The sequence below is a fragment of the Batrachochytrium dendrobatidis genome, assembly GCF_000203795.2.
Source record: "Batrachochytrium dendrobatidis JAM81 unplaced genomic scaffold BATDEscaffold_6, whole genome shotgun sequence".
Lineage (NCBI taxonomy): Eukaryota > Fungi > Chytridiomycota > Chytridiomycetes > Rhizophydiales > Batrachochytrium > Batrachochytrium dendrobatidis.
Window position 1 is genome coordinate 19,936 of NW_006281104.1, and position 19,309 is coordinate 39,244.

Here is a 19,309-nt window from a genome sequence, read left to right on the forward strand (position 1 = left end):
AATTTCCATACCCATATTCCTCATTATTTTTTCGACTCTACTCAGCCTTTGCTGAGGTGTGAGAATGGGCCGTTCATTCTCTGGGATATAGTTTTTAGGAAGATGGCAGACGTCGTCATATAGTGTGTTGTCAAATATATCATCATCTGACTGTTTGGACTCAGAGTATGACGATGATTCATCGGACTGTTCAACAGAGCTGTCCAAACCATCAGAATCTATAGTCGACTGAGCTACATCATGATTGGTTCCAGTTGATTGTTGTTCTGTTCCAGTTGAAGTGCAAATACCAGTGTGTTGCTGCATGTGTGTTGAACATTCTTTTACAGGTTCTGATTCGATGGCATACGGACGATCGATGACTACTGCACTGACTGTCACTGACAATAGCGACAACACAATAGTCGATATGAATTTCATCCTGTTGACGAGAATGAATGTGATAAAGCTTGTTGATTGGTAGGACAATTCTTGGTAATGAATGGGTCAGTTGTGGATATGCACTATGCTTTTATGGTGGTTAAATATATAATCAAGACATACGGGTTATACAAGCTTACGCAGCAACAACTCGACCGCCATTTAGGTATATGTAGCATAGATACTCATGTGTAGGCTGTTTTATGCACAACTCTTCAGCCATTGAATGAAACAGGACTCATAGTCAAGGACTGGTGACCCTAATACATATACTAAAGAATATGTCAAGATCGATTGGCATGATCAGTCAGTTTCAGGTTACGGTCAGTATAGGGTAACAGTTTACCCACACAACAGCTGGTCAAATATTAGTGGTAAAATCCTTCAAACGGCTCTGCCTCAACACTTGATCTAGTGATATGATACTGTGTTGCAGTCCTGTTCAATGCAGTATGGATTGATGGTCATATCAGCAGTATCAATACTTTATGCCAACTGTAATACTTTCAATACGCAAACTCAAAGTATTGCCAATGATTAGAAAAGCTTCAACAGAACTCTTGAACTGTCAATTGTCATGCTATCAATAGTATGAACATCCGACTCAATACTGTACATGACTGGTTGTCAAGAGTCTTGCAGCATTTACTTGGCAAACTGGGTTCCTGTTTCGATTATACAAACATGACATCAAACACATGTCCACTTTGGAATAAGACGTTGAGTTGAATGTCCAGCAATATACAAAAATATACAAAAACAGCACGAATTGAATGTCAAAACTCGATTACTAACAATTTCAAATCTACAGAAACGAATACGACAACTTGCAGTCTAGTCATGTAAACGGAATACTAACAGTGTTGGTGTGTAATAAACAGTCAGTGTCATGGACTGATTGACAATACAGTGGTGTTGTTGGTGGTGATTGACATGCATGGTTGCATTACTGACATGTGTCATGATTGTTGTTGAACTAGATTGCGATCGTATCTGTGATTCAGAATACAACAAATGTGTGTACAGAGTTGTATTGACAACATTGACAGTCCAACACAATACATGAATGTGGGTTCAAACTTGGTGACCATACAATGTATGACTACCAAATGTGTCGAGTATCCATGCGGGATACTAAATGGTAATATGTGATGATCCAAGGGACTCGTATCACCAATGTTTGTGTGCCATAATTCCACTATTTGACTTGGTAAACAATATGAATTACACCTATTGATCAATTTACTTTTCTGATTGCTCATCATACATTCTACTTGTTCGTGTCACCAATATACAAACAATCAATTACTACAAGACTGACTATAACTCATATTTATTAATAAATGACTCTTCCAACCATTTCAACATATTATTGTTTTATTACATCTTTTCATTATCATTGAAAACCCCAAGTCTGCTGATCCTGAATTATTGTGCAACTCCCATTACACTTTTGATTTGTTATTTTCTGTCAACTACTAACAGTCACAGATCATACACACTCCATTTAAATTAATATAAATCAGATTACACAAAACTCCAATAGAGTTGTTGGTTGTTGATGGACAAGTTGGATATAAAGTTGTTTTCAATCAATCCGTTGGCAATCATGATAGCATACTTTGATTTGTATGTATGCAATACTGCTGTCATATTGTGTATGATGTTTTCTATTTCTACAAACACATTCCATTTCCAGCTGTTTTCTTTGCAGACATTTGATGTTGTGTAACAATGAGGGTGTAAAATGTAGTACAGAAATAGACGACTAAATTACAATTATTCCAACAGATTTAGCACTCTTGTTCAAGTAAAACAGTATCATCCGATGCTCATTATACACTACTTGTACGTTGAATCATGCCAATCACTTGCTACTTTAACAAGCATGAAATATCACAACACATATTGATGACCAACTAATATCCGAGTGTCAACTTATTGCAGTCTCAGTTTATACTCATTTCTTAACCCTAACCCTTGACCATAACCCTTTTCAGAGTGAAGCTTTCAATCAACCATATGATATTTGAATACACAGGTGGCGGTTTAATCAAAATTGTGGATCACCATATAAAGGGAGATCCCTTCAAAGTTTGGCATTGATCACAAATCACCATTCAACCCTGACAACAACACTAACCCTTAGGACGGTTATTCAAGGAATATGCTTTTAATATCATTCATTCAATAATGGATATAAATATAGTTCAAAAACCGACTTGTTGAATGACATTACAACTTGCTCAACCAAACCAGTAGAATGAAACTCGCAGTTGCTGTATTGTCATCGATCTTGCTTGCCCTCTCGGTTACTACAGCCAATCCAGTCAATCCCAGTGCAACTACAGATGTTGAAACTAGCATTTCAACCGTCATTCCCAGTGCAACTACAAGTACTGAAGCTAGCACCTCGTCAACTCCTAATCCAAAAGGTATAGGCTTGGGTGCTCTTGATCCACTTCCAGGTAACGTCAAGGAATTGCTCAAGGAATACGTAAAGATACAGGATAATCGTAATCAGCAAAGAAAAATATGTTGGTTGTTACAATCTCAATCTGACATTCAACGTAAGGTGGTAATGGGCTTGGAAAAAAAGCTTGAAACTCTGGAAAAGAAACCTCAAGGAAAAGGTGGCAGTTCAAAACACAATGACAAGATTCGAAAGGCTGAGTCTAATCTTGAAAAACAATATTCCAAATTTGTCAAACTTCAAAGAAGTCTTTATGAGTGCGAGTCTGAGATTGATGATCTTGCACAAAAAGAATGGGAAATCAATCAACATATTGCGAGTCTCGTTTTCGGAACCACTACGAATGTTGCAACAGTTGATTTCCAAACTTCTACTATCAAAGAAATGCCTTCCGTTAAAGATTACCTTGAAAAGCAATCATTAAAAAACAAGGATCTTGACCGAAAATCTGGTGGTCGACGAAAGCATCGAAAATCTGGTGATCAACGAAAACACAAAGATTTTCAACCATTATTGAATGAAGAATCGGATGATGCATCCGATGAAGAATCTGGATCTGGATCCTCTAGGCAGAAAGTGCCCTCCAAAAAACGGAAAAGGGTTTCCAAGCTTATGGATGGATTGGGATCATTCTTTAAGCGACCCGGAGATGACGATCGCGAACCATTGACTTGAATGTTAATCTGGACTCGTTTCAACTGATTCAACTATCATTTTATTTAGTTTACAATAAAATTGTATGTGCATGCATTATATCTGGTCATTGTACAGTCTTGGTTGGCATGGTATCATAGTATGCATTGACACTTGTATTTCCAATACAATACAGTTGATTGTATATTGCATAGTTGTACACATTGATGATGCTGACATGCATGTGTGTATTGTGTCGATATGATATTGCTTGACATGTCGTATTGGCACATGCAACACCAATACCAACAATAGTCATGTGTGTTGATATCAGATCCGACCAATTTGACTGGTTTGACTCGTTGATTGTGGTATCAAAATGGTTGCATCAATAGCTTGACTGATCACACACATCAGTTGCAGTATCAACTTTGTCGTGTGTCAAGTACCATATGTTGATGTATCCAGTGATCGTATACTGGTTGATTGGTGCAATATGATCACACATACTAATGGAATGTGATAATCATGATATTTGCAGCAGTATACCATATTAAACTGATCCAATACATGCACGGTTTGAACATATCACACACATTACAATAAATGGCATGATACATACATCAACTCCATCAATATTAAATCTCATTGTGTAGCATTTCTTGATATCACCACCCAATTCAACGGGTGATCATTTTGACAACCTATTGTTTGATTGACTGGCAATCCCAATTGGTGGATGTAATGCAAGTCGAACTGCAGCAACCGCTTGTAACGCATTCTAGAGTAATCAGCATTGTATCGAGTAGTGTGATGAAAATGGGTTGAATCTGGTACATGATTGCCGTTTTATAATGACGGCAGCTTCAAGGGTGACAATCGGCACTTTTCAAATGAATGATCAGAAAAAAAGCCAAATACACCATGTAGGGTGGATTAATATACAAGCATCACTGTTGGTGTATAATTAACCTCGGTAGTATGTTGTGTTGATATTCCCAATTGTAGTGATGTATCCAGTGATCAGGTAGTGCCATTATGGATAATTATCATCGCATCTACAATCCATTACCACAGCATACACTGTCACTGTATACCAAGTATTTGACTGATTGTTCAATTGGTCATGTTTTTTGACCAGCATCCATCTGTGCACTGTTTAGATTGGTCCCATTTGTCATTTATCAGTCAATTTGTATACAGGTCGGGTCATCCAACGACTTGCTATCATGCAAATTCAAATACAGTCTATGCAACAGTCGGTTGTTTTTTGTGTATATCCAGATTGAACTACCAATAATGGTTACTGCACACAAAGTCACCCAATATCCTGTCAATTATGGTTGTGATTGTATTCCACATCCAATTCTAGATTGTAATCACAACCACAATTACCGTGTTTGATCGAGTGATGTTTTGCATTGATCATGGTATCATACATCACGATACTGCCAGATTACTGCACACAATTCATGATCAATACAAATGCATTACTGATTGACACTGATCGACACCATATATACAGTCAGGCAGTACAACAAATCACCAGCATGCCATTGACCGTGTTGCAATACAATTGTCCAATATATCATGCTGTATGTTGTATCGAGTCGCGATATACAACAGTATTACTGACTGAACACAAGTCACAACTGCAAGTATTCATGTGGCAATGGACTGACATTGGTGTTGATATCGAATTGATTGACTAATCGATCATCATCAATTGCATCAGTGATTGGTATATGCAACTGATATACACCATGTCCGAGTCTGATACATGTCGATATATGCGTGTCAATCAGCAATGCAGATTTGTGGCCATTACAGTCGAATGTGAGTCGAGTCGATCACTAAGCCAACCAATCAATGATTGCATTCTAAATGTAGTGCGATTTGATACAACATGACAATATATCTTCCAACAGGTTCAACACCGATATCCAATACATCACACATGAATACACTGCATATACAAGCAGTAGCAATGACCAATCAAACCAAACAGTGACAGAGTTACTCATCAACATATACTCGATCATCAGTCGAATCTGCATATATCAACTAGTTGCAACACGTCATAATCAATGTGGATTGTATTGTCCACCAATCGATCATGACAGCTAATCAATACCAATCATATAGTCAACACAATCACCAACATATCCATGGTTGTTGACTTGCGGTTACAACTCGTCAATTGCATCCAATGTTACAGGCGATGCACATCTGATTACTGCAAATCAACAACTTGTCAAGCATATCATAGTGTGCATTGCCAACAGACCATGCAATTACAAATCAATGTATACGTGATCAACATTTGATATTTGATGGTGATGAGTCAACCATGATTGATTGTATCATACAACTAATACAGTTGCATTGTCTGGTATTGATGATTGACCCACTCATGTCAAACAGTAACCAATGTGTGTATATCGAGTTTGAGTTGCATGGACACATCAAGGTATTTGATAACGAGTCCAACATGATGATACAAACCCAATATTATATGAATATCCAAGTTGATGAATCAAGTCAAGGTTTGCAAAGTGTCGATATGTCAGGTCAATCAAACGAACCAGTCAACCATTATATGGTGACTAGTGATGACACGGTTTGAATGTCAACGAGTTGGACAGTCGACAATATGGGTGATTGTGATTTGGTCAAGCCACAACATTCGTATATCACTAAACCAGTTTGATGTACGTGGTGTAAGAAATATGCATAAACTCGTTGATACCATACACTATAACCATTCAGGAACGGGAAAACTGGGTAGCATGTTTCAACGGCTTGAATTTTTAGGAGATGCAGTGCTTTCTTACCTTGTAATGCAACATTTGTATAAAATTACACCACCGTTGAATCCAGGTGGATTATCAAAACTTTGCGCTGAGCTTGTTTGCAATCAATTTCTGGCATGTGTGTCGATTCAAATTGGGTTGGTAAAGTATATACGCCATACAGATATGACTATGGAAGCAGCAATCGGGCGGTTTGCTACATGGGTTCAAGGCTATCTTGCATCTGAATCATCTACTCCATTACCAATATCGACGTCAGCTACTCAAATTGCCTCTGCTCGATTGTTTTGGAACAAGGGAAATACAGCACCAAAAACTGCAGGTGATGTTTACGAGTCCATGCTAGGTGCTGTATTTGTAGATTCTCAATTTGATATACACTGCGTGCAAAGCATGTTTGACATCACAGTGATCTCACCTTGGTGGTGGCGATTCACATCGCTGTTTGGTGGAGAATCAATGATATACGAGAACCCAGTTGCTGAATTGCGAACCTTGTCCTATTCATTGTTTAAATGTGTCAAGATAGATTACACGTATGTTTTTTGTCGGGTAAATTTGACAACTACAAATCTATTGTCTGCATTTCTGTTGAATACAATTGCCAAAAAGTACTGAAATCCAACTATTTTTAAAAACAAAACATTCAGATATGAATATGGTCTACATGGAGGTACTACCGCAACTATCACGTATCACAACATGGTATTGGCTCAATGTCTCGGCACTGGGCAACGCGATGCCAAAAAAGCAGCGGCATGTACAGCCGTCGAGTATGTCAATACGCATAAAGACGAGCTAAAAGACTTGTGCGATTGTGCACATCAGCAAAAACAGGAGTCCACAGAGACAAAAGTATATGCAGCCGATAGCATCATTTGTTTTGATTCAGACAAGGACAAGCCGACACGGTCTAATAAGGAATCGGCTCGGCTTTCTATCGAGTATGCAACAACTACTGATCAACAAGATCCGGCAAGTGATTGGGGTGAGTCTGTTGATCAAGCAACACATGCACCACTTGAATCTATTGCAATTTCACCCGATACTTTGTAATGCACGAGTCGAAGCATGTTGAAGGCTTATCGTGCAGTAATGATTGCGCATCCATCCACACTGCAATAGAGATCCACTCCACAACTGCAACCATAGTAATGAACCAGTCTAATTATAATCTTGAAATATCGAGAATTAATATATTGCAGCTTGACCAAATTTGTAATCGTCATCATCCATCATATCTGCTGCAGAATAACTGGATGAGCCAATATTAGCAACACGTCCTCGAGTCTTGCTTTTAGGAGTCGAGTTGGATACCTTTCCTGCTTTCTTGGAGCGTAATACAGCTTTAGTCTTTCCAGCAGCAGTGGGTTTATCACCTAACCGGTCAATAAGCCGCTTGCCAAGACGATTCTCAATTGGACCTGGTTTGGGTCCAAGACGCTTTACAAGGGGTTTGACCACTGAAATGGTCTTGGATGCTTTAGTACGACCATTACTTTGCTTGGTCATCATACTAGCAGCAGAATTGGACATTTTATGACCAGTCTGTTGTTGCTGCTTCAAGAGAGTTGCAGCAGTCTTTGCATCAAGTCTTTTGTTAAAAGTGGATGGCTCAAGTCTTTTCTGAACAGTTGTAGAGGATGATGGATGAACTGCTCGAGTCTTGGCAGCAACAGCTCTATCCCTTTCAATCAATGCAAACCTTGAGGCGAATACAGCATGAGCATCGTTAATACAAACCATTTACACGTAGCAATGGCTGAATACTATCATTCTAGCCAACACTACTTACCGCTCAGCCAATGTCATGATAATATATCGACAAGATCTGAACCAACTTCAAACTTTATTTAATCATTCTGCATACTGGATGATATGCCAAGGAATTCAGTTCAATATAAGCCTCAACAGTTCCATGAAGTTCCCGAAACACTATTCCATCCCAACTGTGCTCCATACGCTGTATTAATCTGGCATGCTGCCGAATTGAATGTTGTCAGCGCATTTTGGGTTGCAGTCTGTAGATACAGCGCATTGGCATGTGCTGCAGCTTGCTGATTAGCAGCGGCTATATTATTCCAAATAGCCTGATTCTATAATGGGTTTACATGTTAATATTTAGAATAGTAACTCAACCCTTCGAGTTTAAAGTTACCTGAAGTGCGAGATTTTGCTGCAGAGCAATCATTGCATTATAATAATTGCTATCGTTGTCCCAGTAAGTAGACAAACAACCAGCATTCCACAAAACATTTCCATAACTAGCCAGATTGGTATTCCAGTTCTGCCACTGAGCCCAGTATACAGATGGATCAACCACTGGTGCCGCGGCTGCACCACCAACAGCATTGGCCGAAGCAATAGCTACGCCATTGGTTGCTATGGCAGTAGCAGTGGCCTGAACTTGTGCTTGAATGGCTGTTTGTTGTTGCTGCATGGTGGTATGAAACTGCATCGCAGCAGTCCCATATTGATCAAGAGTGTATGGACAACCTGTGCCCAAATCGCGTTTCTCAGTCGTGTAACCCATAGTAGTATAAGATGGAATGGCTGCTGCGATCTGCACCATCACTGCAGTTATAATAGTAAACAGATGCATTTTATAAATAGCCAAGATTGGTTGATCAATAAAGATAGTGTATTGGCTTTTATATTCCTCAACTGCAAGGTTTTATTCCCACATTCGAATCAAATACAGCTTTACAATACATTCCAACAAATAATAAAATAGCTTAAACATCCTTCAAGTCAATATTACAAATTCACATACATGCAAGTTGAGTTTATTGTGTCAAAGTGTGAACAGAGTTGCAAAAATATATCAAGCATGGGAAAATTCCCAGTCTGGATATAATAAGCTTTTTAGGTGTGCTAACAAAAAATGGGTAGATTCAATTATTACATGCCTACACCATATCCCGCACCAACTCCTGCACCGTATCCAGCTCCTGATCCTGCTCCCCACCATCGTCGTTCCAAGCGTGTATTATCTTGAACACCTTTACACTCACCAATCTTGGAATCACAGCTGCCTAGTTGCTTGGCACGACATGATAGCGATTTGGACTGCAATTCAAGTTTTGCCGTGGCTTCACGAACACGATCAAGTTGCTGCAGTAGCTGTGTTTTTTGGTTACCTTGATATTGCTGTCCAAGATTAGATGATGCACAGTCCAACAATGCAAGTTTTTGCAATGCAATGCCACGTATGAATCCACGAACTGCATTAGCTCGATCTACTGCTGCAGACTTGTCTTCACCACACGACACATCACTCTTGATTGCATTTTCTTGACATGTGGAAGCCGCATTGATTCCAGTACATGATGGTTTCATACCGCTCTTGACATCAGACCATGAATCCATAACCAATGGACTAGCAGTCGTGAATCTGACCATATTGTTGCCAAGACGATCATTCAAATCATGCAAACGAGTCAATGCATCATGACGTGCACCAAATGATGAATCAAACGATGAATCAGGCATTGCTGGTTGTTGAATACTGGATGCGTGCAATCTATCCAGCATGTCACGGATGGTTGACATTTGTTGTTGGATTACATTTTGCAAATTCTGGATGGTGTTTGCGTAATCATCAACTGAACAGACGGATGATTGATGTGGAATATCAATGTTTTGAGTATCAGCAGTGTTTTGTGGAAATACTGGTTTTGAAAACGTTGGAGCTGAAAAAATTGGGATTTTGGCTGCATCCTGAATGGCAGGTCCAGATTCAGACTCAGATCCAAAACCAGACTCAGATGACAGGCCAGGACCAGATCCAGATCCAGTATCGATACCAGTGTTTTGATTTTGGTTGATAGACGGTGCATTAAACTGGAGTCTGTCATTGATGGCAGGAACAGCAATGACTGCAGAAGCAGTGATAATCACAGTCGAAATAATAGTAAACTTCATAATAGACAAATTAACGAGCATGTTATACACCAAATCAGATGTTTTTATACTTGCACATCAATACAATATTAATGCGAATCATGACACGCAGAATAGTTTAATTCAATTACGAGCATGTCATTAAACTCTAATTAAACTATAAGCTTGATTTGATTCACACAAATTAACGTAAACTGCATCATCATGTAGTAGCAACAATTTGTAGAATACTGCTAGAATACTGTATGTTTCAAACAGTTGGTTGGTGCATTATTTCAAAAATAATAGTTTTTGGTTTGTAAAACTGCACAATTATTTTAGGCTGGCGTAGACTATAGATAGAGTACCAAAACTCTCGTGCCAGAACCAAACTCAACAAGCAGTCACCCACCAGATCAAGCAAATAAACTCAGTAGTATATATAGAGCACCGGATAATACCAGTTTTCTTATGCGAGATCTGCTGCTAGCATCACATCAACTTTTATTTGTTCTGCCAAAATGTGTGGTAAACTCATTCAAAAGTAGTCAAGTGTCTATTCTACAGCCGTATTCACGTAAAATAAAGCACTAAACAAGTGTCAAATACATAATAAACATCTAGTCTCATGTTTGGCTTTTGCCAATATTAGTGAGCAATATTGTTTTATGAACTCTTAGCTCACTGTTCTTTCTCGGTGTTTATTTTTGCAAACTGAATAAATCTTCACATTCTTGAACTTGTTCAATCTTCAACTTTCAATTCAAACCAAGTATCATAAAATGCAAACAACAGTTTCATTCCATGATGATTGCCCAATGTTTACTTTGTTGAATTAGAACGCAAATATATGAAATTCAAGATACAACAATACCATGAAACATTTCCAAACGTTCATCTCATTCTAGGCAGCATTTCGTTCCACAATGTAATATTTTTAAACCCCAATGAAAATTAATTTAGTGTAGCAATGACTTTGTGCGTCAAATAATCCCAGACAATGAAAAACAGAGAATGTCTATTAAAGCCAGTGTTTAGTAGGAGACGACAATATCTAAATACTGTTTATTTCAGAGCAAACTAGATTCATTGCAAGATACAATCGTCTCATTTTACGTGAATACGGCCGTAAATGATTTATTTCATGCCTTTACTTGAATCGAATCCAGAAGATGGTCTGGATCGTGCATTATAAATTGTGATATCCTAATAAAATGGTTAGACCTATGTTTATAAAAACGGATAAAGATAGTATCATACCTCGATCAGATAAAGTGGACATGACAAAATTGCCAGTCCTACCGCTTGACATCCTGCAATAAAAGATTCAAACGAAATCATCCCGCCTTTTGATATCTTTTGTTCTTCAAAAACATGTTGAATGGTAGACTAAATACTCTGTTAGCTACAACGTTGGGCTTAAAAAGCAAAACAATGCCAAGAATTACCATTGGATATGGATCTTCAAGACTATCTTCATCGAGTCTGTGAGATGATTTGGAAAAGTTTAAAAAGTGGTGCAAAAGATCATACACATCATTTGCTGTGCATAATCCATCCAGTGTTCCAAATGCATAAAAGGCTTTTTGAAGACCACATATGGGACTTTCATCAAGTGCACAGCATGCTAGAAACTCGCGAATATCTAAATATTGCTGATCTTCCAGAGTACTGTTATTTTCCAAAGAAAAGGACGAGTCAAGAGGCAGAGCTTCTGCATAAACAATTATTTTCAAGATAAACATATTTTTAGTTTCTATTTCAAATATTTCAAATATCTCGATTTTAAATTTGGGTTTATCAAAATCATGTCATCTATTGATTTTGAAACTCTACATATATTGTTAGCATTGAAAATAGTGTATAGTCTCACCTGGAATACTCATCAAATCAGAGGAAATCCGTTTGGAAAATAGCTCTACACAATGCAATTGCATAAATCAGTGTGATTAAATCATACATAGCATAACCATATCAGTATCAAACATGTACATACCAAACAGTGCGTCTTTAAGTTTTCCAGGTCGATCAAAATGTCTTAACTGGGAGTCTTCTAATTTTTGAAAGTCATTTTCAAACCAAAAGTACAACTGCATGAATTCATATTTTGAACACTAAAATCAACACGACATATGAGTTTTTCTACTAATATAAACATGGTTCAAAGTTTTGAAATAGCTGGTACAAAATCTACCTGGTTTTGATGTGTGCCATGCGACAGTTTATCAAAGTCCAATTTAATATCAATAAATGATGAAAGATTGACTGGCAATATTCGTGCATTCAATATAATGAATTTACGCCAATCTATATATCCTGTTTCAAACGGATCAAGGACATAGCATATTTGCTGAAATTTCTGTACATCAACATTGCAGTAACTTTCTGGAAAAAAATCATTTGTAGATCCAAGTGCAGCAGCCCGCGCCAAGTAATCATAAAAATGCTTGCATGAAATTTGTCCAGCAGGTGCAAGTGTGCGCAGTTGATTACCAAAGTGAAGCAGTTGTAAAACAGTAAACTGATCTGGTTCTATTAATGTTACACTAGTTAGTAAATATATTTTATTACAACCATGTATAAACTATATACATACGTGACTTTTCGACTGGACTTTCAGGGGGCATAACAAGCTCAGGTTCAAGTGTTAGTTTGCCGAAATCCACCTGAAATTTTTCTCCAGAAAGTGTAAGCTGATTCAAAAGTTTTTCTTCCGACTCTATAGCCTCTTTAAATACGTTTGTCATGTCCTTGGCAGCATTCATCTCTGCTTGAAAGCGTGCTCCAATCCAGTCATCTAACAAAATAAAAGATTCAAAGCTTTTTTGCCGAAATTTCTACACAGTTTTTTAGCTTCTACTCATCAAATTAGCATAGCCATCAACAGTATTTAATACTAACTTTCAAATGATCAATGGATTTTTGTCGCACGCGCTCTAGACGATATCGCAATACTTGCTCTTCTAACTCCAGTGCTTTTAAAAGCTCGGGTGACTGTTGAGACTCGGCATCATCAACTAGTTATCATTGTTTAAAGTCAACTATACTGTATCAACTATAGTGCACAATTTTCCATGTACATATAGCAATATCAATTTTTACATACTCTTGCTCTCTCCTACTTCAAAAGGCTTTTTTTTGTCGCGTCGTTCCCCAGCAGGTATATATGCAGATGGAATATCGCTTCCGTGATCGTTTTGCGTGAGAAATCCGATACACATCTCGTAGGCAGCTTGAATATCTGGAAAATTAATATTTTCATAATCAATAACAATTGGATCTTTTTCAAGCGGCATGTATTGTGCAGGAGTAGCATGACGAATTGATTGATCTATAGTAATGGCCGGTATCGAAGCCGTAGCTGTAGCACTGGCCGATGTTTTTGAATTTCCTGTGGCTGGCTTCTTTGTCACGTCTTTTTCTTTGGCTTGTCCTTGTGAAGATGAAACGGTATTGCCAGATTTTGTTGGTTTTGCTTGAAAAGGTACTACTTGCTCGTTTATGCTTGCACTTTGAATACCTTCGCGTTTTTGTGCTACATGAGACTCGTGTGCAGTAACCAAAATAGATGCAATTTCTATTGGAGCTAAAGCAGATGGTGAGATAAAATGTATTTTTGATTGTAGTCTATTCATGTCAGAAAGCGGCTATGTAAAAAATAGCAAAAATGTTATTCATGTGAGTTTTAATAGCATCAACTGTGCAGGTAAAACAGGCAAGCGCATACTTTGAGGTTTGAATCTCTATAATAATCTGTAATCAATTGGCAAGATCCCAGATATCGATCTACTTCAGCTTGCATGATCAATATATATGTGTTTGCAAGAATAATAGAATGATCTTCTGTCCATTTATCTTCAATAAGCGACAAACGCTCTGCTTCAGCATCATCTCTTCTTTTGTCCGATATCTCCCATAAGCGATCTCTCAAATCCTCAATACGTTGATGTAGTTCCGATTTAGTATCTAAATCAGATCTGAATTTAAACATTTGTCAATTATCGAGTTGATTATTTACATATCAATGGTGCTACGTACCTAATATCGTCCTCTATTGCGTTGTACTCTGCTTGTGCCACATCTATCAAATCCTGCATTGAATCAGGTCTCTGTAAAAACTTTTGAAACGACGTTTTGACATCAAAGAAATATTGGGCAATCAAATTTTGCTCATTTCTAATGGATCTAAATGTAAGCTTTAGAGTGTCTGTATATGTTTCTTCAATCGTTGTCCATTCTACAAAATATTGATTGTACAAGGTCAAATCATGCCAACCCAAACTTTTTTCAGCAATACAGTTTTTTCAATACATACGATCTGTTAATATCTCAGCCAGATCCTGAGAAGGAACCTGTTTTCCATTTGTGGTACATTTTCGAGCAATATGATGTGACAATGCATCCATTTGTGAATTTCCAGATATTGACAAAACAGATTCATATGGTGCTAGTAGATTCAAGTAAAGTAACATTGGTTTGTCGTGTCAATCTAATAATATCAATACTTTGCCAAGTCTAATTGCTGTCAAAAAATTTCAAACCTTTATCTTTGGATTGGCCTGATTGAACACAAACCCCAATACTTTTTTGTTTTTCAATTGTATCGTTTGGAGTGGCAGCTTTAACTTGCAGGGCTCCAGATTGTATTTCAGGTTGAACATTTCCAGGTATGGTTGCAATTCCTGCATTTACATGATTTCCTTCAAATGTATTTTTTGCATTATCCGTTTTTTTGTCATCTTCATTAATTTCCTGAACCGCATCACTACTTTTGTAAAAAGTACTAGGATTGCATCCTACGAGTATACAAAAAACAGTTTAAAATTAAATGTCAACAGCTTATTAAAGACAAATTGACACTACCATCATTCTCTTTGTATATTGCATCTTCGTCCGACTTTGTTGATTCTTTCAAGGAAATTGTTTGGTTAATAACCGCTACAGCCTGATTAAAGGTACTTTGCACGTCTTCGCCAGCCTCCACTAGCTAAGCAAAGCAATCCACCATTAACTCGTGATTTTTGAATTGATCAAACATTTTAAACCTACCTTCAAGTTGTCAAATCTAGAAAACCAATTTTTGAGCTGCTCCTCTTCATTTTCAAATGCAACCAGCTGGTACTGCAACTGCGTTTTTGCGCGTGACTCGTCATCTAGCAAGGCTAGTCGATCAAATGTTCCCTAAAATCCAAACACAATCAGAAATCATTCTAAACAACACAAACTGATCAAAATATCTTGCTACAACTAACTGGTAAAATTTGCGGAGGATTAAGCTCAATGTGGCATGTTTCCCCAGAAACAGGGTCAAATCTTTGACCAGCACATCTGCTAACAGATATCTCGTTTTTCACATCAAGTAGCAGCACACAATCCAAGCCACTGACAGGAGATACTGTAGTTGAACCACACTGTACATCTACAGGTGCGATTATTGATCTGTTTTTAGATGCAGATTTATCTTTATCTTTTGATCGTTTTAAATCGCCTTTTTTGATTGGTTTTGGATCTTCGTATCTACACAATTTAATAAAAGATTGTCAGATCAACATGCTTTCAACTGCAGCCGTATTTACGTGAAATAAAACATTAAAGATATCAAAGTACATAGTAAACAGCCAGTCTCATAGACATTGTGTTTGAAAAGGTTCGGAATGCCTATTGACGAAACAGTCAATTTCTAGTGGAAAGTACAACAATATTTAAGCACTGCTTATTCCCAAGTAAAATCACCAAGATGAATACAAAAATATCTCAATTTACATAAACACGACTGTAAAACTGTATAAAACCAACATCTGCTTACCCAGACAGTTCATGCTCAAGAAGTTGTGCCTGAGCTCTTGTTTGTGGAAATCCAACCAATATCCAGCCTCCAGGGTTTATAGGTTTCTGGCCAAGAGCTTCAATTATCAACGACACCAACATGCTGTCGTTTGGACCATGTCCTTCAAGCATTTCTAATTGAATCTTGGCTCCAATTTGCTGTTTACTAAGCTTTTTTTTCAAATTCTTGTCCTTTGCATCAGTAGTCAGCTTTTTAGGAGCCGGATCACCAACACTACCAAATCGTACATGATTTGTATTAGTAAAAGTAAATTTAAACATTTAAACATTTAAAAAATTATAGAGGAAACCTTATTGCCTCCTTCATAAGGTCGTCAACACGCAACAAAGTCATGTTATACATCTCGGCCAAACTCCTTGCAAGCGTAATTTTTCCTGAAAAAGGCTTGCCAATGATTGCAACACGTAGTGGTACACATGGAATGGGTACAGTTTCGTATACCGCCTCAGGAACCGCAGACAATGTCATTATATTTTCAACGAGCTGGCCAAGCAAAAAGTTGGTTACTGGGCTGTAATTTCAACAAGTTAGTAATTGCCATTTTTCAGAGTGTCATTCTTCAAAATAGTTAATGTCTTACTTTTGTGCAGAAAGCTGCCATATTCCAAAACTGTTTAGATAATCAGAAAGTTCTGCGTCATCAAGTACTGTAGTTTTAGGATCTGTGTTTAAAGTAGATGGTTTTTCAGTCAGCGTGCCTTCGGAATAAGCTGTAGCACCGGTATTTTCAACCAGTTTCATTTCCTGTTCAATCTCTACAACACTTGGTTTTGATACCGATTCGTAGCATATAAACATTGTTTTCCACTCGCGCATTTGCCGTTGCGATACTTGTTTGCTATCATTTAGAATACAATAATCGGAAATCTACAAGTGAAATTGAATGTTTTTGAAATTAGAAACACATACACTGATACCATGTGTTTCTATTTATAAAAACGTCACCTCAAAAGCTATATTTATCAGCTCATTGACAATATCATGGCAATACACAAGGTTTTTTTGATGCTTTACTGCTCGCTTGGCTTCAAGAATCTCAAAATGCTGTAACATCTGCTGTGACATTTTTTCCTTGTACTCTATACGCGCCTGCTCTGATAACTCAAATTCGCGAGTCAAGGCATCTTCATAATCTTTTTGTCTTTGACTGGCATACTGTGTTTCTCTAAAAACGCGATTATCATGCATAATCTCCTTTTCATGTCGAATCTGCATCAATCTGGAATTGAAATTTTACAAATGTTAGATATAACTTGCTCGTATGATAAAACTAGCTAGATATACATACTGCTCAGCAATTCGTCGTTCTTGCTTGGATTGCCTTAGCAACTTTGATACAACTAAATTCTCCATATTCAATTTCTCCATTTCTTGCTCTGCCTGCTGTTGATTTAGTATGATCTTTCTGCGTCTCTGTTCTCGGTCTTTTCGAGAATACTCTTCCTCTAAACGCTGATTCTGCAGTTTTTAAATGTATAAGATACTCAACCTATCAACAAAAATATAAATTCTTGTCATACAGCCCTGTAATCTTACCCGGATTTTTGCTAGGTATTGCTTGGTTTTCTCTTGATTTTCTGCAACTATAGGTTTTAAAATAATTTTTTGACCAAACTGATTTCCTGAATTTTCAGTTGCTTTGATAGTATCAATATTGAAACTAGAGGATAACGTGCAAATGCTTTTACGACTTTCTTTGGAAAAGATTGGATCAGTTTCAATAGCTTCCTCGCTCAAATTGTAAATGCCCATTTTTTGCTCGAATTTCAAAATCTCGTTATTGACCTTTGCAGCCAGCTGTACATTAAACCATCATTGTGTCAACGTGTTAGCTTGTGAGTAAACTTTCATTATATCCAAAATAGTTGGCCAATAAAGTTGGATGTATAGTACTTCTTACTGAATAGTTTTCATCTGGAGACTCAAGTTTTGGTTTGAAATCTAAATCAGTGCACTCGAGATTGGTAACTGATTTTAAATTTTCAGACGAGTCTAGTTCATGAACACGAGTCGCACTCATTATATCATCTGAATTAAGAATTTTACAGGTTTTTTTCACTGCTGCATTGTAATTTTTTGTAGTCTTGTGTTTGATGGCAAGAGCTAAATTGGCATTCATCTTTTTTGTGTGCGGAGTCTATCAAATAAAAAACATACTCTGAATGAATTAATACAAGGCATATTTGTTCAAGATAAATAAAATTGTGATAGTTTCTTACTTGATTTACTGCATCAAAAAATTTGGGCTTATCTTCCTGAACAAACTGATATCTTTTTAGCTTTGCTTTCAACATCTCTGAAAAAAATTTGACTTCTTTTTGATGATACACATGTTTTGCATTGCGGATAGGAGGAACCAATGGGTTTACTTGTTCTAATAGCAGTTCATTGTATTTGTAACAATAGTGTCATTAAAAAGGTTAGTATGTTTACTTGTCGTCGTAAGCAAAATTTGAAAAATATACTATACCAGCTGGACTCGAGGGGTATGAAATCAAATCTCCGTTGGGAAGCTCTCTGTGTTGATAAGAATATGTTTTGTTATGATTTGCATTTTTTAAAGGCTTTGGACATGCCAGAGTGACGTGGTTATCGAATTTTAGTGTTGTATTATAAAGTTTGAGTTCATCCAATGCGCTCTTGATTTGATACAAGAGTTTGGTAGCAGCACCTCGTTTTCCATTGATGATATCCAGCGCGTAAGTACTTGAGAGTTTGATGTTCAACCTACTATGCAGAGTCTCTTCCAGCAGCGAGTAGTTTTTTATCAGCGCGTCAACCGACTCTGAATTGACAAAGGTCATGCTCTGGCCATGTATCTGCAGTTTGCTTAAAAGCTCACCAAACAGATATCCAGAGCGAAAGCTTGTATCAAGGCATTCTCCTTGAACAGGCTTGGATAGCCCGACTTCATTGTTAATCCACGCTGCAAGAATATGCGACATGGACTCGATGCTATAAAAGTGATAAAGTCGTTGATATGTTTAGTAAAGTCTAATATTGAAATGATTACATTAAAAAACCATATTATTTTTGGGGTCAGGCCTCCAAATATTGTATGCTGTATCCAAGATAGCTGGATAGGCGATTCAAAAGCTCACCTTTAGTCTGACCAGACGCAGATGAACTCGACACTTGGCCCGTTAATTCTCTTTACGTATACCAATAGTCAATAGCGACCGGCCCCCATATATCTAGCGAACTCGGACGCGTCTTTAAACTGTTCATGTTTCAAGGTTT

The 19,309-nt window shown here is 37.4% G+C and overlaps 5 protein-coding genes across 5 annotated transcripts; 2 read left to right on the plus strand and 3 right to left on the minus strand.

The window, feature by feature from the left end:
* Positions 1 to 2,683: 2,683 nt before the first annotated feature.
* Positions 2,684 to 3,568, plus strand: BATDEDRAFT_88861 (uncharacterized protein; the record flags this gene model as incomplete). Its single annotated transcript, XM_006679088.1, has 1 exon — positions 2,684 to 3,568. One exon carries the CDS (start codon positions 2,684 to 2,686, stop codon positions 3,566 to 3,568), a length of 885 nt encoding a protein of 294 aa, XP_006679151.1.
* Positions 3,569 to 6,138: 2,570 nt separating this feature from the next.
* On the plus strand, positions 6,139 to 7,395 carry BATDEDRAFT_24776 (uncharacterized protein; the record flags this gene model as incomplete). The annotated part of the gene is made up of 2 exons (XM_006678857.1): positions 6,139 to 6,875; positions 6,990 to 7,395. The coding sequence occupies 2 exons, from the start codon at positions 6,139 to 6,141 to the stop codon at positions 7,393 to 7,395; spliced, it is 1,143 nt and encodes a 380-aa protein (XP_006678920.1).
* A 135-nt stretch (positions 7,396 to 7,530) lies between these two features.
* Positions 7,531 to 8,872, minus strand: BATDEDRAFT_24777 (uncharacterized protein; the record flags this gene model as incomplete). Its single annotated transcript, XM_006678858.1, has 3 exons — positions 7,531 to 8,044; positions 8,302 to 8,435; positions 8,498 to 8,872. 3 exons carry the CDS (start codon positions 8,870 to 8,872, stop codon positions 7,531 to 7,533), a joined length of 1,023 nt encoding a protein of 340 aa, XP_006678921.1.
* Positions 8,873 to 9,240: 368 nt separating this feature from the next.
* Positions 9,241 to 10,284, minus strand: BATDEDRAFT_88852 (uncharacterized protein; the record flags this gene model as incomplete). The annotated part of the gene is made up of 1 exon (XM_006679180.1): positions 9,241 to 10,284. The coding sequence occupies one exon, from the start codon at positions 10,282 to 10,284 to the stop codon at positions 9,241 to 9,243; it is 1,044 nt and encodes a 347-aa protein (XP_006679243.1).
* Positions 10,285 to 11,358: 1,074 nt separating this feature from the next.
* On the minus strand, positions 11,359 to 19,297 carry BATDEDRAFT_24779 (uncharacterized protein; the record flags this gene model as incomplete). The annotated part of the gene is made up of 26 exons (XM_006678859.1): positions 11,359 to 11,427; positions 11,482 to 11,577; positions 11,670 to 11,935; positions 12,095 to 12,139; positions 12,218 to 12,335; positions 12,416 to 12,753; positions 12,818 to 13,058; positions 13,123 to 13,238; positions 13,328 to 13,868; positions 13,949 to 14,198; positions 14,260 to 14,458; positions 14,537 to 14,668; positions 14,763 to 15,017; positions 15,085 to 15,208; positions 15,271 to 15,402; positions 15,474 to 15,738; positions 16,028 to 16,282; positions 16,359 to 16,580; positions 16,650 to 16,936; positions 17,015 to 17,288; positions 17,358 to 17,527; positions 17,606 to 17,866; positions 17,970 to 18,206; positions 18,289 to 18,443; positions 18,540 to 19,024; positions 19,233 to 19,297. The coding sequence occupies 26 exons, from the start codon at positions 19,295 to 19,297 to the stop codon at positions 11,359 to 11,361; spliced, it is 5,598 nt and encodes a 1,865-aa protein (XP_006678922.1).
* Positions 19,298 to 19,309: the final 12 nt, after the last annotated feature.